At 49.9% G+C, this 22,227-nt stretch overlaps 1 protein-coding gene across 1 annotated transcript in view; it reads left to right on the top strand.

Annotated features, from left to right (window-relative positions):
* KATNIP (katanin interacting protein) overlaps positions 1 to 22,227 on the top strand; it is a 238,319-nt gene that overhangs the window by 187,634 nt on the left and 28,458 nt on the right. Inside the window, exons 16-20 of the mRNA XM_058440369.1 lie at positions 3,103 to 3,982; positions 12,620 to 13,342; positions 14,464 to 14,669; positions 17,003 to 17,081; positions 17,910 to 18,073. Of these exons, the coding sequence (XP_058296352.1) occupies positions 3,103 to 3,982; positions 12,620 to 13,342; positions 14,464 to 14,669; positions 17,003 to 17,081; positions 17,910 to 18,073 (2,052 nt within the window). The remainder of the gene's footprint in view (positions 1 to 3,102; positions 3,983 to 12,619; positions 13,343 to 14,463; positions 14,670 to 17,002; positions 17,082 to 17,909; positions 18,074 to 22,227) is intronic.

A 22,227-nucleotide genomic window follows, 5' to 3' on the forward strand; every position in this document is an offset into this window, starting at 1 on the left:
GGGAGACCCTGGTGGCCCAGGCAGCAGCACACTCGGGCGAGGAAGTCAGCTCCAGGGCGTGTTCTGGAGAGAGAGCCGAGGGAGAGCCCCTGGGCTCAAGACCAGCCTGGACAACATAGTGAGACCCCGTCTCTACAAAAATATAATTTATTTTAATTAGCTGGCCGTGGGACGTGCACCTGTAGTCCCAGCTATCCAGGATGCTGAGATGGGAGGGTCACTTGAGCCCAGAAATTCAGGTTGCAGTGAACCCTGATCGAGCCACTGAATGCCAGCCTGGGCAACAGAGCAAGACCTTCTCTCTTAAAAAAAAAAGAGAGCATTCTGTTTTGGGCATTTTAATATTGGAATTCCTGTTAGATATCCAGGAAGAGAGGCCAAGCAGTCACTTGGGGCTCGGTGGAGAGGTCAGGGTTGGAGATGAAAATAACTGGGAGCCTGGGACCTGAATGAGACCACCTGGAGAGCAAGGGAAGAGCACTCGGGAGGCCTAGGACTGAGCCCTGGGCAGCCTAGTCATTCAAGGTGCAGCCGAAGAAAAGGAAGCAACCCAGGAGTCCGGCAGGCTCAGCCAGCGAGGCAGGAGGAAAGCCGGGTGGGTGCAGAGCTACACAAGTCCCAGGGAGGAAAGTCATCGCAAAGGAGGGGAAGCTGCCGAGTACTGCTGAGCCGCCACACCCACCCACTCCTAGGAGAAATTCCTATTTCGTATGGCAGTCGGCTGGACCCTGTAATTTACTTTAGGAACCAGACACTTCTGAGAGTCATTAGTAATGACACCAGGTATAAATCAGAATTGTCCCAGACAAACCAGGATGGCCCGTCACCCTAGTTATCGGTGCCCAGGCCAGGTGGGTTCCACGTGGAGGTGGAGGCAGAAGCCCAACAGGAGGAGGAACAAGGGGTAGTGGGAGGAGGAGCCACAGGGACAGTGACACTCAGAGATGCACTGATGGGGTGACAGACAGATCATGGCGGGGGGGGGCCCTGCAATGGAATATTCCTTAGCAGTAGAAAGGAAAGGAACTATCAGTTCCCATAACACAGGTGAATCTCAGAGCAGTTATGATGACTGAAAGAGCCGAGCAAAAAAGACTACATGCAACATGATTCCTTTATGTAAACATTCCAGAAAGGACGATCAGTATATAGGGAGGGACCATAACTGGGTGGTTGCCTGGGGCTGGGGAAGGAGGAAGGGGAGACAGGGGTTACCAAGGGGCACGAGGAAACCTTAGGTGTGATAGGTACGATTGTTCTCTTGAGTGTGATGGTTTCATTGGCATAGACACATGTTAAAACTTATCAGGAGAATGGCGGGAACCCGGGAGGCGGAGCTTGCAGTGAGCCGAGATTGCGCCACTGCACTCCAGCCTGGGTGACAGAGCGAGACTCTGTCTCAAAAAAAAAAAAAAACAAACAAACAAACAAAAAAAAACTTATCAAGCTGTACCCATTAAATATGCACAGTTTATTGTATGGGGTGTGTATTCTATTCCTCGATAAAGCTGGGAAAAGAGTTTTGCTGTAAAGAGGATGACACAAGTGGAACAGTAGCAGGAGATGTGATTTTATCTTAAGCATAGAAGGAGAGAGAGTTGAACCTGCATGACATAGGGGCATTTAGGCTGGCAGTGAGAGAGGAGAGCGAGGTGGGGACCGTTTGTGAAGGTTACTGCATGTCATGTGGAGGGCTTTGGAATTTATCCCATCATCGGTGTGGTTCTGCACCCCGTTGTGTGAAGAAATCATCCGGAGAACTTGTTCTGAGTCCAGAAGTTACCTACAGGCTGCCCTTGAGGCAGTGGTCCTCACACGGTATCCTCCTGGCTCGCTTCCAACTGCAGCTGCCGTGGACGTGGGACAGTCCCCGCATGTGGACAGTGCCCTGCCTCAGGTGCTCGTGGGGTGCTCTGCTGTGGGAGCACACTCAGCTCATGCATGTGTGGGGGCATCAGTGCCCCGAGGGCAGCCTTCAACAGGCAGTGGATAAATGTCCCAGTCTTGGAGAGACATTTGTGACATGCATTTAAGCAGAAGACTCCCATGATCTGATTTCAGTTAAAAAAAAAAAAAAAAAGACTCACTGCTGCATAGAAAATGAAGTGTGAGTGCAGGGATTTGGAGGAGACACCGCATAGTGGAAGCGGAGAGACCAATTAGGAGGCGGCAGTGGTGTCTCTGGCAGAGACCCTGGTTGCCTGGGCAAGGAAGGCAGCAGCACATTCCGGGCAAAGAGGTCAGACCCAGGAAGTGTTCTGGAGAGAGAGGCGAGGGACAGATGGCAGATCGGATGGGCAAGTGAGAAAGAGAGGGATCAAGGGGGCCATGAGGTTTTTGGCCACTGCTTCAATGGTGGAGCCATTTTTAAGATAAGTGAAGACTAGGGTTGGGGAACGTGAGTTCTTGGAGTGCCGCAGAGGGCCCCCGTGGGAAGGAGCACCAGTTGGCCACAGCAGTGACCAGCTCATAAAAACTGGGTTTTTCCTTTTTCCTGTGCTATCTTGCTTTCCCCATTTCCTCTTGGAATCACCTGCCAAATACTCAGCTTGCACCCAAGTCCTTGTCTCAGCCTCTGCTTTTACGGTCTCCCAATTATGATGCCCACGGAGGCCAGGAAAGCTGTTTTATAAGCACTCCAGGCTTTTCAACGCAGATGGTCTCAGGAACTGGACTTTAAAGAACACTGCTATAGGCTGTGAAAAAACATGAAGGATTTCACACAGGGGAATGACTGGACAGATTTGTTCTGGTAGAAAATGAACTCTGGTAGCTATGTGAAGTCCAAGTTAAAGTAGCAAGAGACAGAAAGCAGGGAGACCAATTAGTAGGCTATTATGAATGTCCCAACAGGAGGTAATGATGACGAAGACAGCGATTGAGGCCGTCTCTTTGTGAAAGTCCTTTGATTTATAGAGTATGTAACGGTTCACACAGAAATGAGACCAAGCCTAGTTTCACACCCCCAGCACTGTCGTTTTCAAAGCTTGCATTTCTAGCATTTCACATTTTCTTTTCTTTTTTTGGTATCTTCGACTTCCAAATTTTCATACATCAGTCTGATGCTATGCATCTTCACTTTGTTAAATCTTATGGTTTCAGGATCTTGACATTGGTGCCAAGAACGTGAAGCTTTACGTCAACAGAAACCTCATCTTCAATGGCAAGTTAGACAAAGCAGATAGGGAGGCCCCGGCTGACCACAGCATCCTGGTTGACCAGAAGAATGAGAAAAGCGAGCAACTGGAGGACGCCATGAACGCTCACTTGGAAGAAAGCATAGGCACACACGAGATGGCTGGTGCCAGCGGGGACAAGGAGCTTGGTCTTGGTTGCTCACAGCCAGCTGAAATATTAGTGGATGCAAAGCTTTCTTCACAAGGAAATGTGTCTGGCAAAAGAAAGAATTCTACTAATTGTAGGAAAGACAGTTTGTCCCAGTTAGAGGAATATTTGAGACTGTCGGCAGCCCCCACTTCGATGGGTGACATGCCCAGTGCTCCTGCCACCTCCCCACCTGTGAGGTGCCCTCCTGTCCACGAGGAGCCCTCTCTCATCCAGCAACTGGAAAACCTCATGGGCAGAAAAATCTGTGAGCCACCTGGGAAAACCCCGTCCTGGTTACAACCTTCTCCCACTGGGAAGGACAGGAAGCAGGGAAGCAGGAAGCCGAAACCCCTCTGGCTTAGTCCCGAGAAGCCCCTGGCCTGGAAGGGCAGGCTCCCATCAGACGATGTCATCGGTGAAGGTCCCGGAGAGACCGAGGCCGGGGATAAAGGCCCTCGGCATGAGCCAGGGTGGGGGACCAGCCGGAGTGTCAACACCAAGGAGAGACCCCAGAGGGCAACCACCAAGGTCCGCAGTGATGACTCAGACATCTTTAACCAGCCCCCCAACAGAGAGCGCCCTGCTAGTGGGAGGAGGGGCTCAAGGAAGGATGCTGGCAGCAGTAGTCATGGCGACGACCAGCCAGCCGGCAGAGGTAAGCTCCAAAGAGCAGCCCGACTTGGGCATCATCATCCCAGAGCCTCTAATTGGCATGAAGCCAGTTAGCTCCCTGGACCTCAGTTTCCTTATCTGCAAAACAAGGTGGTTGTTCTCAACCAAGGTTCACAAAATCACTGTCTCAGGGGCCAAAGAGGTGCATAAATGAGTGAAATGGGCAAGACACATTTTGCATGGTAAATTCATAGATGTATTTGTCATTGCCACCAAGGTATGTCCTTTTGCCCATTTTTCTTGCAACACATGGCTTTTCCAAGCCATTTTCCAAAAGACTTTGTTCTCCTACCTTTCATAGAGATGTCGGTCTCTAGTCACTTCACTTTATCCTTAACTGTACTGTTAGAAAAATAGCTGGGTACAGTGGCCAGGCCTGTAATCCCAGCACTTTGGGAGGCTCAGGTAGGAGGATCACTTGAGCCAAGGAGGTCGAGGCTACGGTGAGCCATGATTGCGCCACTGCACTCCAGCCTGGGTGACACATCAAGACTCTGTCTCAAAGAAAAAAAAGAAAAAATAATAACACAAGTGTGCTGATGCATAGCAATTGACACTTGCCTGGGTGTTGGAAGTGGCACAGGAAATAGTGAGGACTTTGGCAATTTGGAGACCATAAGCCCACCCACAGGGTGGCTGCCATTCCACTCAGGTCTCTAATAAGCATTTAGGAGTGCAAGGCCAGCCGGGCGCAATGGTTCACACCTGTAATCCCAGCACTTTGGGAGGCCGAGGCGGGCAGATAAGCTGAGGCCAGGAGTTCAAGACCAGCCTGGCCAACATGGTAAAACCCCGACTCTACTAAAAATACAAAAATTAGCCAGGCATGGTGTTGCGTGCCTGTAATCCCAGCTACTTGGGAGGCTGAAGCAGGAGGATCACTTGAACCTAGGAAGTGGAGGCTACAGTAAGCCGAAATTGTGCCACTGCACTCCAGCCTTGGCAAGAGAGTGAGACTCCATTTCAAAAAAAAAATAATGAATGCAAGGCCACTGTACCAGACCTCCCCTTTACTTTTTTCAAGAGAAACCAGAAATGTTTCTTATTTTTTGACTTTGGCAACTGATTGAGATATTTTTAAACTACTGTATGTGTCAAAAAAAAAAAAAAAGGCACATCTGCTGGCAGGACTCACCCTGAGAGTTTTGTGAACTTTGCAGTAGATGATTAGATGATCTTCAAGGGCGTTCCTGATTATGAAAGGAGAGCCCATCAAGGCAGGGAGTCTCAATATTTGCACTCAGATTTGGCTCCTGGGAAGGAGTACGGATAGCAGCTAGGAGTCAAACCATTGAATCCAAACTCAGCCGCTTACAGATCTGGGACCTCTAGCCAGGCACACAACTCTCTGGGCCTCAGTGTTTTCATCTGTAAAATGGTAATGATTTCCCCACCCAGTGTGGCAGGGAAGGAATGAGATGATGGCTTCCAAATAGCAACACTGAGCCTGTCACATGATGAGTGCTCAGCGAGTAGTAGTCGTTATTTCACCACTTGCTTGGACGAGGTCGTTTTCCATCCACAGAGCACTCAGGCCAGCCATGCCAGGGCTCACCCCTAGAGCCTCTGGATTTAACCCCACCCCATACCACGTGGGAGCACAAACCCTGGAGCCAGGCTGCCTGGGCATGTATCCTGGCTCCATCACTTCCAACCCACACCTTGGGCAGGTTCTGAAACCCTGCTGAGCCTCAGTTTCCTCATCTGTAAAATGACACTAATAATACATGGGTTGCTGGGAAAATAAATGAGATCATACTTGTGGGGCATTCAACACAGTGCCTGGCACACAGGAGCTCCCAAGAGATATTAGCTGTTCTGTCGTCATCATCACCCTTTCTGTGATGCTGCCTCTTGGTGAAATATCTATGCAAAGCCAAGGCATGCATTTTTTTTTCTAGTTTTCTTTTCTTTTTTCTTTTTTTTAACTTTTATTTTAGGTTCTGGGGTACACGTACAGGATGTGCAGGTTTGTTACATAGGTAAATATGTGCCATGGTGGTTTGCTGCACCTATCAACCCATCACCTAGGTATTAAGGCCAGCATGCCTTAGCTATTTTTCCTAATGCTCTCCCTTCTCCCACTACACCCCCCAAGAGGCCACAGTGTGTGATGTTCCCTTCCCTGTGTCCATGTGTTCTCGCAGTTCAGCTCCCACTTATAAGTAACAACATGTGGTGTTTGGTTTTCTGTTCCTGCATTAGTTTACTGAGGATAACGGCTTCTGGCTACCTCCATGTCCCTGCAAAGGACATGATCTCGTTCCTTTTTATGTCTGTATAGTATTCCATGGTGTATATGTACCACATTTTCTTTATCCAGTCTATCATTGATGGGTATTTGGGTTAATTACATGTCTTAATGCATGCATTTTTTTAATGATTCAAATCGGCATCTTCTCTATTAGGGAGTGTCCAGCAGATATACCCCTGACATGTCACTTAGGGTACAGGAACAAGTTCCTCAGACTCCCAAGTGTCATCCTGGACAGAGCTGCCTCCTCTGATTCCCCAGCCTTACAAATTTTTGCTGCTCACCCCTTCTGAGACTTAACACTGAGGCTCAGTCAGTGTCAGGAGGAGGGTAAGGTGGAAAGAAAGAGTTGAGGAGCTCTCTGAGGGCAGGCGCCTGGCTCATGGCAGGTCCTCCACAGTGTGGGAGGGCCATTGTAAGAAAGAACTGCAGTGACCAGGTGCACAGCATGTTTGCGGTAAGCCAGGCTCTGGTCCAGGCACATTACCCAAATAACCTCCCAACAGACTCATTTTACAGATAAAGGGAACGTGAGATTGAAGTAACGTTTTTCAGGTCACATAGACGGTAAGGGTTAAAGCAGGACTGGAACCCAGACAGATCAGCTCTACCATACATGTTTCCAAACACTACCCTATAGTAGTCACAGCCTATGGTCACAGCCATCATCACCCACCTGCCCCGGGAAAGCCAGGCCTTCCAAGCTTTCCCAGCAAACAGTCAGCGCAAAGCCTCTGGGAGTTCCGAGGCAATGGTGTTACTCTAACTTGCCCAAGTTCAGGAGATTTTGTTTCACTTTAATTTCTTTCCAAGCATTTCAGTGCTTGGCTCAATGGCACATTAAGAACCAAGCCCCTGAGATTTCATGCTTCTTAAGCCAGTCGTGCTAAAAAGGAAAGTTGCTTCAAAATTTTAAATTATCCATTACCTAGAGCCAAATCCCATAGCCATGCCCTTCTAGAAAGGTACAGGCCAGCCCACCAAGAATGCTGGTAGAATGAATGACTGCCCAAGTTCTGTTCTGGGATTGGAATTTTGTTGCTAGTGTAAGAGAGAGCCTGGGTACTGGGTGCACTGTCTCACACCTGTAAACCCAGCACTTTGGGAGGCCAAGGTGGGAAGATTTCTTGAGGCCAGGAGTTCAAGACCAGCCTGGGCAATATAGTAAGACTCCATCTCTACAAAAGTTTAAAAAAAAATAGCTGGGTGTGGTTGTGTGTGTCTGTAGTCCCAGCTATTGGGGAGGCTGAGGCAGGAGGATCACTTGAACCCAGGCACTGAAATGCCTGAAAAGAAATTAAAGTGAAACAAAGTCTGCAGTTCAAGTCTGGAGTTCAAGGCTGCAGTCAGCCATGATCACACCACGGCACTCCAGCCTGGGTGACACAGTGAGACCCTGTCTCTAAAAAAAATGAAAATTGGGCTGGGCACAGTGGCTGTTGCCTGTAATCCCAGCACTTTGGGAGGCTGAGACGGGAAGATCACCTGAGGTCAAGAATTCGAGCCCAGCCTGATTAACGTGGCAAAACATCATCTCTACTAAAAATACAAAAATTAGCCAGGTGTGTTTGTGCGCACCTGTAATCCCAGCTACTCGGGAGGCTGAGGCCTGAGAATCGCTTGAGCTCGGGAGGTGGAGGTTGGAGTAAGCTGAGATCACACCACTGCACTCCAGCCTGGGCGACAGAATGAGACTCTGTCTCAAAAAATAAAACCATAAAATAAATAATAAAATAAAATAAATTTAATTAATTAAAATTAAAGTAATATAATGTAGGGAATTTATGAAAATCAAGACAGAGCAGGATCCGATCTCTAAAAAAAGAGAGTGAGAGAGAAAGAGCAAGCCTGAGAAATCTTATGCTCAGCAGAGCATCTCGTTGAATGCCATCTGCATTTTGGAAGTATTTTCATCAGGGGTCAGTTGTTTACAGGTGGAGGAGATCTCATCAGTCCAGTTTGAGCAGTAAAGAGGATGTTATCTGGAGAATCCTTAATGATCACCTTGACCCCAAAGGTAGAGAGTGTAGCCACTCATCACAGGGGACTGGAAGGAAGAACCAGAAAGTTGGCAGGAACCAAGGATGCTTCTTTCTGTTTCTTCTGGGCCCTACCTCTTCTTCTCTGTGGGTCCTCTTCCCCTCACTTTCCTCATGATACCAGCTTTCTCTGCTACTCACACGGCCTCACAGCCATATGAGGAGAAATGTGAGGAAATGGTCTCACAGCCCTGGAGTGACTATACCCGGCTCTTGTTCCTGCAACCAATTCCAAAGTCTCAGGGGAGAAGCCTATTGGTCTACTTGGGTCAGGTGTCCACTCCTTGTCCAATCAGTGATGGCCAAAGGGTGATTCACTGGAATAAACATGGCTCTGTGATATCCCTCTAAGTACTTCATCGTTTCCTGTTTTAGTAGCAATTACCACATACCTCATGGCAGTGCAGTTGATTTTGACAAACTTCAGTTCAGAGCTCCATAGTCCCATTCATCTCAATCTAGGAGTATGTCAGGAATTTTGATAGCACCATCTCATCATTGGGGGCCCTCCCAGATTGTGTTGACTGCAGGTTGAAGGAGTGGCTTTCTGATGTCTGTGCAGATTGTAGAAATGTTGGTGACGACAGGACAGAGCACTGATCCCAGCAGCTCCCCAATTCCCCAATTCCCATGGAGTCTGTAAACAGAGAGGTCCATGGTCCCCCAGCCAGTTCCCATGTCAAAGAGGTCTAAGAGCAAGGCTCAACTCCTCTGCTTTTTTTTTTTTTTTTTGAGACGGAGTCTTGCTATGTCACCCAGGCTGGAGTGCAGTGGCACAATTTCGGTTCACTGCAACCTCCACCTCCTGGGTTCAAGTGATCCACCCACCTCAGCCTCCAAAAGTGCTGGGATTATAGGCATGAGCCACCGTGCCTGGCCATCTACTCCTCTGCTTTTAAACCCAGAGTGTACAACTCAGGGAGAATAGGTTAGAAAGCAGACACAGAATGAAAGCAAAGTCCCTGCCTACCTCACACACTCAGGCAGCGTCCCTGACACGTGACATTCGGTGCTGTCTCCTTGGTGCACTTGCAAACCAACCCAGGCCATTCATTTTAGTGAGTGGAAATCAAATCACATAAACTGAAGTCATAAGAATCCATCTGGGTAGTTCCTTCTGCCACATGTTAAGCCCTGTGCCTGAGGGGAGAGGATGGAAGAAACCTCTGGTATCTTTTTAAATGGCAGATGAGAAGTGGGGGAGGGCAGAGGACAGGGGCAGAGGAACTGACAGGTGGAGCGGGGAGTCCCTCAGCCTCTAGGCCTGATCCTGAGGGCTGCACAATGGTAGTGCCAGTGTCCAGCCCTTCACTGGCATTTCCACACACCAGGAGCTGTGCTGCGCACTGGGACACCTCCAGGAGCGAGGATAAAGTGGCAGAGAAGGCCTCTCCAAGGAGGCGGGTGACAAGCAAAGCCAGCTAGGTGGGCCTCTGGAGGAAGAGCACTCCTGGCAGGGGTGCAGCAAGGGCAAAGGCTCTGAGGCCAGAAGAGACAGCCTGGCCAGGGAGCAGGAGGGCCAGCAGGACTGGCCCTGAAAGATCCTGGTGGGGAGTGCAGAGGGGAGGGGGCAGGAGTCAGCGGCGGCTGTACTCAGGGCCGTGGGCATGGTGAGAGTCAGGTTGTCTTGATTCTCGGTGCAGGAGAGACAATGCCAGCTAGAGGGGTTGATGACAAATTCCATTTTAGGCACATAGAGACTGAAGTGACAGAGTGGACGTGTCTGGACCTTCCAAGAGGTCATTGGAATTGAAGGATGGTGCCTGGGGAAGAGAAGGCAGAACTTGACCTGTAAAGTTAAGCAGGGCCTGCCTGGGAACCAGGAGCTAAATGAGGGCAAGGAAGGATGGCGGTATCAGGAGAGGAGCAGCCTGGGCCTTGGGACACCCCGAGACTGAGGGTGTGGAAGGGTGGGACTGGGGTGATGGAGAGAGTTGTCAGTGGGAGAGGCAGAAAACCAGGGAGGTATAGTGGCTCCTAAGCCAGTGGAGCGAGAGGTATCAAATGGAAGAGGTTTGCCAAAGATGTCACACATAGACTGAAGACTGACAAAGACTGGGAGGTCATTGTTCACTTGGAGAAGGCATTTCAGTGGTGGGTTAGGGAACTGTAGGAGTCTTACGGATGCAAAGGCCAGAAAGCTACCAGGAGTTTGACTTCAGGCACAGCTGGATCCAGGAGTTGTCATCAGGAGCCTCCATCTCTTGACTCGTGTTCTCGGTGTTGGCTTCATTCTCAGGCAGGTTCTCCCTATAGGGTAGCAAGACAGCCTTTGGCGATTCCACATATACATCCTTCCAGCTTCAGCACCACCAGTTTAAAGAGTGCCCCTCCTTGAGGTCAGCTTGGAAGGATACTGTCGGCGTTGATCCAATTAGATGGCCTGAAGGGGGGTCCCCAAAGGATCCCCCAAATCTGAGTGGATGGGGAAGTGGAGTTTGAGTGAGCAAGACAATCCCACTGGAAAGAGGCACCGGGTGGCAGGGGCTTGGGAGAGGCTGGGAGGGGTGGGAGGGGTGGCAGAGCACCTGAGCAAAACAGGGAGAAAATAGCGCCGTGGCTGGAGGGAGCCACAGAAGCGGGTCGCCTTCCTGTTTCTTCCTTTCTTCTCTTCCAGGTAGAAGAGATTTATGCATGTCTGCAGGCAAAGAGGGGAAGGTGCCAGTGGGGAAGGAGTGATTGAAGATTCTGGAGAGAGGAGATAATTGATGGAGCCGAGCCCCCTAGGAGACAGGCAGGAAATGGAGTGCAGGGCACAGTGCGATATGAAAGGAGGAAAAACAGAATGTCAGTGTCAGCAGCCGCTGTTTTTGCAGGATGACACCCTTAGATGGCAGTGAGCCATGGCGTGGCTGTGAGAACAGGCCACTGTGTGGTGTGCACGCCGTGGCTCTCATGTTCCATAAGGAGCGTGGGGCCTTCAGATCAGTCTGGGACCGTGTTCTCCACACACTTGGGACACAGGCTTTAGCCATGTGTGCAAGTAAATTCCTTACCTTATAATATACCTGGCTTAATGGCTTTTTAAAATAGCATTTTTGGCTGGGCGCGGTGGCTTACGCCTATAAACCCAGCACTGGGACTTGCCCAGCTGAGGCAGGTGAATCGCTTGAGCCCAGAGTTCAAGACCAGCCTGGGCAACATGGCAAAACCCCATCTCTACCAAAAATATATATATATAAAAATTAGCCAAGCATATTGGTGCACACCTGTGGTCCCAGCAACTCGGGAGGCTGAGATGGGAGGATCACCTGAGCCTGGGAGGTTAAGGCCATAGTGAGCCATGATCACGCCACTGCACTCCAGCCTGGGTGACAGAGTGAGACCCTGTCTCAATAAATAAATAAATAGCATTTTTTTCTTGGTGATTAAAGTATTACAGGCTGGGCCCAGTAGTCATGCGTATAATCCCATGTACTCGGGGGGCTGAAGCGGGAGGATCACTTGAGGCCAGCAGGTCAAGGTTGCAGTGAGCTTTGATCACACCACTGCACTCCAGCCTGGGCAACAGAGCGAGACCCTGTCTCTAAAAAAATTAAAAAGAAAGAAAATAAAAGTAATGCACGTAGGGAACTTTAAAAAAATCAAGCTACAAAGAAGAAAATAAAAGTCCTTCCTGCTCCCCACCCAGAAACCAGGAACAACACTGTTAACACGGGTGCATGTCACCCGTACCAGGATATGCTGCATTTAAAGCTGCGTATCTGGCTTTTTCCTTTAAACATTCTTTTACCCACCTTCCACCTGCCATTAAATTGTCTTTGAAAACACCGTTAGAGTCACGTGACTGTGACAGCCTCCAGCGCACACCCTCTGTTGCTGACTCAGACACCTCAGGCAGCAGCATTGCCCCTGGTCATGTGAGTTTCTACAGTGGGGAGCGACCCCTGGCAAAGTTTCTAACACAGCCAAATAGTCTTCCCTTGGTTCACACGATGATTGCATTCTTAGAAAATTCAGTATACGAAAAAATGCTTCGTGTTTTTGCAAAAACAACCAGATTCTGGAATTGGGTGATCATAGACAATTATTTTACCAACCTGAATGGCCTGCAGGACTGTCAGAAGCTATGTGGGACAGGAGACCAAGCTCTGTGCCAGGGCCCCCATGCAGGTGCAGGATGGTAACATGCCTGGCCCCAGCCATCCAGTGCCAAGAGGCCTCTTGGCTAAAAAGACAGCCAGGAACAACCCCACTGGTTTCTAGAGGGCTCCCCTGGAGGTGGCCCTGCCTCACTGAGAGCCACCACAGAAGACAGTCTCTAATGGTCCCCACTTCCACACATGCCACTCACAGGGCTTCCCCCCTCTTGTGTCCTTTCTTCCAGAAGACACCTGGTCTTCCAGGACGCCGTCACGGTCAAGGTGGCTCAGTGAGCAGGAGCACACACTTCACGAGTCATGGAGCTCCCTCAGTGCCTTCGACCGCTCCCACCAGGGACGCATCTCCAACACGGAGCTCCCGGGGGACATCCTGGACGAGCTCCTGCAGCAAAAGAGCAGCCGGCACAGCGACTTGCCCCCCTCCAAGAAGGGGGAGCAGCCAGGGCCGTCGAGAGGGCAGGATGGATACTCTGGAGAGACAGATGCCGGGGGCGACTTTAAAATCCCCGTCTTGCCTTATGGACAGCACTTGGTCATTGACATCAAGTCTACCTGGGGGGACAGACACTATGTCGGCCTCAATGGAATAGAAATATTCAGTTCCAAGGGCGAACCAGTGCAGATTTCAAACATAAAAGCAGACCCTCCCGATATCAATATTTTACCAGCCTATGGGAAAGACCCCCGCGTGGTCACCAACCTCATCGACGGGGTGAACAGGACCCAGGATGACATGCATGTCTGGCTGGCCCCCTTCACGCGGGGCAAATCCCACTCCATCACCATTGACTTCATGCACCCTTGCCATGTTGCCCTGATCAGAATTTGGAACTACAATAAATCTCGGATACATTCCTTCCGAGGCGTGAAGGACATCACAATGCTGTTAGACACCCAGTGCATCTTTGAAGGAGAAATTGCCAAGGCCTCTGGAACCCTGGCGGGAGGTACGGTGTGTCTGTAAGAATTTTCTCAGAGCCCCTATCTGCGACTTGCTGAGAGTCTATGGGGAAAAACAGAGCAGCTGGCTAGCCAACAACAGATCAGTCCTTCCTCTTTCTTTTTTTTTTTTTTTTTTTTTTTTTGATACGGAGTCTCGCTCTGTCGCCCAGGCTGGAGGTGCAGTTGTGCGATCTCGGCTCACTGCAAGCTCCGCCTCCCGGGTTCATGCCATTCTCCTGTTTCGCTTGCAGCCGACCTCTGGCTCAAGCAGTCCTCCCACCTCACCTCTAATACTGGGCTACAGGTGACCAACCACTTGGTAGATGAGGTTTCACCATGTTACCCAGGCTGGTCTCGAACTCCTGGGCTCAAGTGATCCACCCACCTTGGCCTCCCAAAGTGCTAGGATTACAGGCATGAGCCCCTGCACCCAGCCACAGACCCAGTCCACTCATCCCCTCTTACAGCATGAGTGTGCTAGGCCTGAACTCATTCAGCTCCTTCCATAAAGCACCTGTCTTGGTCCGTTCCTAGAACCCGAGTCTGAGATGGGGCATTCTTTGGCAAGTGACTTATGGAAGGAGCGCTTCTAAGAGAAACCTGGCATAGTGAAGCAAGGATATAGTTTCCAGGAAGCCCAGCCTCAACCAGATCTTGAGGGAGCTCTGGAACATAAATTTCAGGTCTTTCCTGCCTGAAGGTGAAGGAGCAGGGCGTTAGAACCCCACCTACCAGGCAGTCATTGGAGCCAAGGCTTCCCAGGTTGGGGATGTAACTCCCACACCCTTCCAGGCAAGGCACTCTGAGAAAAGGATCCACCGAGATCTGGGTGGGGTACCAACAGCATCTGGCATAGTGCCTTATCCATCCCAAACAAATGTCACTTGCCTGATGACGTATCACAGTGATTCTCATGAAATTAGATCCCTTCCTTAGATCCATGTGATGCTTATGGTCCGTGCATTCCATTTGCAAATCTGTGAAGACTAATAAGGCTCACACTAATCAATACCAGTCAGGGGTTTGGGGTTGTATAGCACAGAAGTGGATGGGTTTAGGCTCTTGATCTACAAATCTCTGGGATGTGAAGTGAGTTGACCCTTCTGTCATCTTGGTAACCCATTAGCCCCAGAGCACTTTGGAGACACGATCTTATTCACGACCGATGATGACATTCTCGAGGCCATATTCTATTGCGATGAGATGTTTGACCTGGACGTGGGGAGCCTGGACAGCCTGCAGGATGAGGAGGCAATGAGGAGGCCCAGCACGGCCGACGGCGAGGGGGATGAGCGGCCCTTCACCCAGGCTGGCTTGGGGGCTGATGACCGGGTAGGACTGGAGCTGGGGGGGCTGTGGGGGGACCCCCAGATAGGTTTCTTCCCCTAACTCAGAGTAGAGCAGGGAGAATTAAGATGGATATCCTTTAAGCTGCTAGTGCCACTGTGTTGACATTTCCCATCTTTCTACTTCGTTTTTTTGTCCTCTATGTCATATTTCATTCTCTAATTATTATTATTTTTTTAACCAAAGTAAAGAAAGTATTCAAATTTTAATCAAAGCCAGGAGAAATGAGCTCTGTGTCATCTCTGCAATTCAGAGGTTGGCAGTCCCGGGGGAGTTTTTGCTTTGGGTTACATTTTGATCATTCACTGTTGTTTTTGATGGAAGGACTAGGAACGCTTTTCATAGGCAGAGTTACAATTAAAATAATGATCATCACAGCCATGGTTTCATGAACACATATCATGATCCAAGCAGGGTACACAGTGTTCTTGTTTCACCCTCGTGACAGCCCTCTGAGTAGAGACTATTAACATTAACATTTCTGAAACTGATGCTCAGACAAGTCAAGTGACTTGCCTAAGGGCACATCGTGACAGAGAAACAAGGGTAGAACTTGAATGCGGGATTCCACAGTTTTTATGCTTTTAATTGGTAAGCAACTTATTATTTTTTTATTTTGTTTAGAGATAGGGCCTGGCACTGTCGCCCAGGCTGGAGTACAGTAGCGTGATCATAGCTCATTGCAGCTCAAACTCCCGGGGCTCACGCGATCCTCCCACCTCAGCCTCCTGAGTAGCTGAGACTACAGTGCATGCCACCACGCCTGGCTAGTTTTTTTTTTTTTTTTTTTGTAGAGATGAGGTCTTGCTATGTTGCCCAGGTTGGTCATGAACTCCTGGACTCAAGCGCTCCTCCCACCTTGACCTCCCAAAGTGCTGGGATTACAGGCAAGAGCCGCCACACTTAGCCAGATAAAAAAATCTTTTAAAATGAAAGATGACCTTCAGGGTCAATTCAAGTCAGGACCAATAGGAAAAAGAGGAGATGGTTAAAGAGGGTAGGGGAGAAATGGGGACAACACAAGCCACAAGGGATGGGGCTGGGCTGTGGGAAGGTCATGACCGAGGCAGGGCAGCGACATGTCGTGTGGACCCCACGGTGTTCACTGGGGATTGCACCTCACAGCCAGGCAGAGTATGGGATGCAGGAGCAGGGCATGGGGAGGCACAGGCAGCTGGGGAGTGCATGCCCCTCCCCCTCCCCACATCTAAGGAAAGAGGGGCAAGCCCATTGTTGCCAGTTCTCCTGATCTTTACAAGAGAAGCCAGAAAGCTGGATTTTTCTGTAAAATCTCTCCATTTAAAAATGCTGGCAGTGAATTCAGATGTTTTCAAACCTTCTTTGGGCCACAAGCCATGCCTGTGCTCCTGATTCGACCCAGGGGTCTCCAGGTGGGAGTCCACCCTGGGCGCTTCCATTTGCCCAGCGTTTTCCAAATGACAAAGGTGCTCGTGAGGGACTGTGATGGGCCCAGCGCTGTGAGGGGCTGGGGGGATCACTTTCTCCATCTCGTGAGAGACCAGCGCCTTCACTTCGTTTTGCACCTCAGCTTTCCTGGCTGTGAAGTAGTAAAGTCTCTTTTGCCTTCACTTATGGTGCAAAGAGACAATGAGCAAGTAGTTTATACGTAAGGCCCAAGAAGGGTGTGGTGGCCCACAGTTGACTCTCTGAAGACCAGGATTTTTTATCCTGGCTACCCATGGAAGTAACTTGGGTGGATCTTTAAAAATGTCTGGGCCCCACCCCTAGAGATTCTGCATCAGTGAACAGCCAAGGTTAAGAACCACTCTCTGTGGTTTGAATTCTTCCTCTTCTCCTTCCTTCCTTCCTTCCTTCCTTCCCTCCCTCCCTCCTTCCTTCCCTTCCTCCCTCCCTCCTTCCTTTCCTCCTTCCTTCCTTTCTTCCTGTCTCCCTTCCTTCTCTTCTTCCCTTCCTCCTCCTTCCTTTCTTCCTGTCTCCCTTCCTTCTCTTCTTCCCTTCCTCCTCGTTTCCTTCCTTCCTTTCTTCCTTCCTCTAGCTCACCACATAAGCATTTATTGAGTCCTTCCCTGTTGGAGGAAATCTAAACACCTTAGCTGTTAGCATCAGGCTCCTCCCCAGCCAGTGAGAGCTGCTGACAAGGATGCAGATCCTGGAGGGTCAGGGTCTGCCCATATCACTGGTCCCATAGCTTCCACAAAGGCAGAAAAATCCAGGAAAACACACAGGGACTTACCTGGGCATAGGGTGGGCAGTGGTAAATGCAGAAACAGCCAGCCAGCTGTGTGGGTATCACTAAAACCACCCCCTTTTCCTCTGCTTCTCCAACCCATGTGCAGGTCCCGGAGCTAGAGCTCCCATCCAGTTCCCCTGTCCCCCAAGTCACCACGCCAGAGCCAGGCATCTACCACGGAATCTGTGAGTAGCTCTCCTGGAGCAGTGTCGGGTGGAAGGAGGACCTTCCGGGGTCAGGGGGAGTTGTGGCCACTTGGGACAGGGTTTCCCTGGACAATCGGGTGGGTTGGACACTGTATAGAGACACCAGGCTATAGGGCAAGTGGAGGCTGAAACTAGCCTGCGCTCAGCTCCCTGGCCCTAGCAGGGCCACCTCACTCCAGAGGAGGGGCATCTCTTTGCATTTTGCCCTCCCTGAGGGGCATTTTTGCATTTTGCATGCAGACACCCTATGTGTTAGCTGTGACCCTGACCCAGGAGGCTGTAGTTGGCACCCAGAAAGTGTAGAACAAGAGGACATTAGAGCCTGAAGAGACCCAAGGCATCTGTTGGTGCAGTGCCCCGAGCTGTCTGTTCCAACTCCACCAAAGAGCAGATGCACAGGCAGAGAAAACCTGCATCCACTCTGCCCCGGGGGTGGGGGCAGGTACACAGGCCCAGGGTACCAGGTCTTCTGACTTTTCAGAAGAAGTCAGAAATCTAGAGTCTTATGCGAAGTCTCCAGATTCTCAAATGTGGGTAACGAATTTTCTCATGTTTTAAAATATCACATGGGCCAAATAAACACTTACTGTGTATCTGGCCAGGTGGCTGCCAGTTTGTGACCTCTGAGCAAATCCCAGGGGTTTTCTGCTGGGCCTGTTCATCACCCTTCTTTTTCCATTGATCCTTCCAGCCAGTTCCTCTCTTCATCCATGCGTGTCCGCGTCAGCCCCTCCCCGTCCTGGGGAATCTTCAAGCCCAAGGTCACTGCTGATTGTGACCTCCTCCCTCCTGCACCCTGCTAACCAGGTTCCTGGCAGCCTCACTTCCTGCTCTCTCCTGCCCCCTGTGAATGTGACCCGCTTCTACTTTATCTTCTGAGAACAAAAGATGTGACACTGTCAGGCTCCCCTCCCCTCCTCATCTCCAAAATGAAACTGGAGCCTCTCCGAATCCTAGTGTCAGCCCTTCCGGTACCTCCCCATGCCATCTCTGGAGTCCACCTGCAGGCATCTGTGCAAGCCACACCTTCCGCCTAGGATGCCTCCCTGCTCCATCTCTGCCTTCTGACGACCGCCTGACGCTGGCTAGGTTCCCTAGACGCAGACCCTGAGATGGAGTTTACTGGGGTGTGCTCTTGTCAGGGAAGGGCAGGAGGCAGGATTGGGCAGAGGGAGAAGCTGTTCTGCGGTTCAGCCACTTCAAGGTCTCAGCCTGCTCCACAGGGAGCTCAGAACCTGGGATGGCCCTTTGGGGTCATCCTGAGTTGAGTGAGGGGCCATGTCTTTATCTGTATCAACATGGCACTGGCTATGGGCTGCCCCTGGCGGGGGGCATGGCTTTTTATTTTACTTTTTAATATTTATTTATTTATTTTGACACAGTTTTACTCTGTTGCTCAGGCTGGAGTGCAGTGGCATGATCTCAGCTCACTGCAACCTCCGCCTCCCAGGTTCAAGAGATCTCCTGCCTCAGCCTCCCAAGTAGCTGGGATTACAGGTGCCCACCACCACACCCAGCTAATTTTTATAATTTTAATAGAGACAGGGTTTCACCATGTTGGTCAGGCTGGTCTCGAACTCCTGACCTCAGGGGATCCACCCACCTTGGCCTCCCAAAGTGCTGAGATTACAGGCATGAGCCACCGTGCCCGGCTGGAAATGGCTTTTTGCAAGGAGACTCTCTTCAGCCAAGGGCAATCACAAGTCCAGGGCCTCGGTGGTGAGCTGCCAGCCGTCAGCACTTCCCGCCACCAAAGGACTAAGTCCTTCTGTTCTTGGGGGTGGGAGGTGGGGTCTGAGCAGTGCCCTAATTGAGCTCCACATCCCCTCCCTTACAGCCCTTCTGAGACCACATCTCCTCCCCAGGAGTCTTCCCTATCATCCCCTGTGAAAATTCATCTCTCCCTCACCCACTCCAAAATGACCAATGATCTGTTAGAAGGTTCCTTAGAGGAAGGTGCCTTATTTGGAATTCTCATAGCCCCTTACATTCCAGGGCGCACTCTCAATTACTTTCGAATAGCAGCACTTTTAAAGGCCAACCTAACATTAGGCAAGAGCCTGTGTTGAGGCTTGGTTTCATCTCCCAGACAGGCACTGTGCTGGGCTTTCTCTGCCTTATCTCGCTGTAACACTCCTAGCCTTGTTTTTCATGAGATCAGGCAGCTGAGGCTCAGAGAGATGGAGTCACCTACCTAAGGTCACATGGCCAGTAGGGAAGCTGGGAGTGAAAGCAAAGGTGTTTGAATCCAAAGCCCACATCCTCACCACGCTAGCAGATTGCCTTAGGGTTCTCACTGGGAGACCACCTCTCATCAGAAGTCTCTGTGCAAGAGTCAGTGTCCCCCATGAAGCTGTGAGGTCCCAAAAGACAGCCATCGTTTTTTATTCAATTTGATTCTCCCCTAAGTTGGTCAGGATTTTTTTTTTTGGCAAGGGATGAATAATGGAAATTTAATTCAAGCTGAGTTCAGCAAAAAGAGGAACTTACTGGCTTATGCAACTAGAAGTTAGGGGTCGTCAGTTTCCACACAGCTGCGTTCAGTTACGAAAATGATGGCATCAAGACATGGTGTCTGCCTCCCTCTCCCTGCCTTCTTTTCATCTCCTGCCATTCTCCCATTCAGCGCCATCCATGTGGAAAGTCCTGGAAGCTCCAGTTTATGCCTCCTTTCTACCCAGCAGTCCCACATGAAAGACAACTTCTGTTTTCCTGAATCCCAATAGTTGCAACTACTATCCCAGAATTAGATCTCTGGGCCTAGCTTGAGTCATGTACCCATTCTCTTTTTTGTTTTTTTGTTTGCTTGCTGTTATTGTTGTTTTGAGATAGGGTCTCACTCTGTGGCCCAGGCTAGAGTGCAGTAGTGCAAACACAGCTCACTTCAGCCTCAAACTCCTGGGCTCACGAGATCCTCCCAGCTCAGCCTCCCGAGTAGCTGGGACTGTAGGTGTGCCACCATGCCCAGCTAATTCATGTCCATCCTTAAGTCATTCACTGTGACTCACCATGGTGGGTAGGGCAGGAGGTGGGAGATGGAAAACACAGATTGGCCAGGCCTGGAGCCCAGAGAAAGGAGTCAGCCACCCAAACAGTGTGGACTGAGCACAGGGTGGTTCTCCAGAGCAGTTCAGAGTGTGGTCACCAGAAGGAAGGCAGGAATGCTGGCCAGGCAGAAGCAGCCACTGTCCCCTTCATCTGATGATTTCCCCAAAGATGCTGTCTGTAGATGTGTTTCCTGCTGACCCAGCTCCTGACCTTTCGCAGAGATGTTATTTCAGTGCCTTTGGGAATTTGGCCCTGGAGTAGAGCTCAAAGACCTTTTTACTGCAAGGCAAGTGTAATTTCTCTTCTCTTCTCAGTAGGAAGGCAGAAGAGCCTCTCAACCAAGCACCCTCTGCGTCTGTTTTGAGGCCTGTGATTTCTGAATCTCTTCTCTCTGAACCTTTGGCTTTTTCCTCACAGTATTCAAAATCCTCAACTCGCTTCACCACTCCATGCAAGAGCGGAGCACAGAGAGAGCTCTAATAAAGTGACCGGGGGGGAATGTGTCGGGGTTGGTAAATATGGCCGATCCTATTAATGTTTTGAAAGGGGATATATGACTTGCTAATTTGCAGATGACACTAATTTTGGAAGTTTTGCAAATATCAGCAATGATGAATAAGAAAGGAGCTGAGAGGGTTGAAACATGGGGGAGAAATAACAAAATTAATTTCCATTTGTATAAATACTAATTGATACACCAGAGGAAAATGAATATGGAATGTTGGATATTAGCTCGAAAAGGAGAGTAATCACTTTCAGAACAGCCCCAAATTAGATGGAATCGCAGTGCAGCTTGCCAGGCAAACAAAGAGATTGCAGGCTTGGGAGAGTCTGGGCCGGCATCTCTTTGTTGTCACAAAGGGAGGTGGCATTTCTCCCTCACGCTGATCTCCATCATCCAAATCCACATCTTCCTCCACCTGTGGCCCTTCCATCTCAGGAGTGGTGCCCACAGCCCCTCTGTCACCTGGGTCAAAACTTTTTTTCCCCTTCCTTCTGTATCCAGACCATTGAGAATCCTGTAGTGCTATCTCTGAAACAGATCCTGTATCTGTCCCCTTCAACCCTATTTTCATTGCCACCAGCCTTGTTCAAGCCATCCTTACTGCAACAGCTTCCTCCCTGGTCTCCCTATAAAATCCAACTGATGCGAGCTTTGTAAGATGCAGATCAGATCATGTTTTTCCCCTGCTTCAACATAGAACCTGTCAGTAGCTTCCCGTTGCAAAGAGAGGAAAATCCAAACTTCTCGATATGATCTAGCCCCTGCCTACCTGTCTGATTTCATTTTCTTCTACTCTCTCCCTTGGCCACTTAGTTCCACCTATGGGTCAAATTTGTTCTCCTCTCGGCTTGGAATGTTCTTCTTCCAGAAATGCAAAAGCATGATGGGTTCCTTCTCAGCACCCTGGTCTCAGCTCAAATGTCACCTCCTCGGGGAGGCCCTTCCTGACCACCTCTGCTCATATTCAGTCACTCCCTATCCTGTTGCTATTTTTTTTTTTCCTGAAGACATGCCAGTTTTATTATTAATTTTTTTTGCACACAAAACAATAAACATTTTCTAAAAATACAAACAAAAAGATGCATATCAAACATATTAGGAAGGTTGCACATGGGAAGACGGGGAATTGAAATGGGGGGTGGGAATTAAAGAAAATAAATGAGAGAGGGACTTTGTATGGATCAATGATAATAACTCAATCCTCTATTTGACAAAGAAGAAGGAGAAGGAAGAGGAAGAAAAAGAAAGTGAGATAAAGGATCAGAAAGGGAGGAAAATAGAAAAAATTAGAGTATGACTCCAGGGTAGACCTGTTTTGTTGTTGCTGGGTTGGTTGGTTGGTTTGTCTGTTGAATTTTTCATATGTTTTGCCATGTTGGCCAGGCTGGTCTCGAACTCCTAGCCTCAAGTGATCAACCCGCCTCGGCCTCCTAGAGTGCTGGGACTACAGGCATGAGCCACCACGTCCAGCCCCCACATTGCGTCTGGCCTCCGTGGTAGACCTCCCAGATGGGGCGGCCGGGCGGAGGTGCTCCCCACATCCCAGACGTGGCGGCCAGGCAGAGGCGCTCC

This window comes from Hylobates moloch, unplaced genomic scaffold (genome assembly GCF_009828535.3).
Source record: "Hylobates moloch isolate HMO894 unplaced genomic scaffold, HMol_V3 SCAFFOLD_6, whole genome shotgun sequence".
NCBI lineage: Eukaryota > Metazoa > Chordata > Mammalia > Primates > Hylobatidae > Hylobates > Hylobates moloch.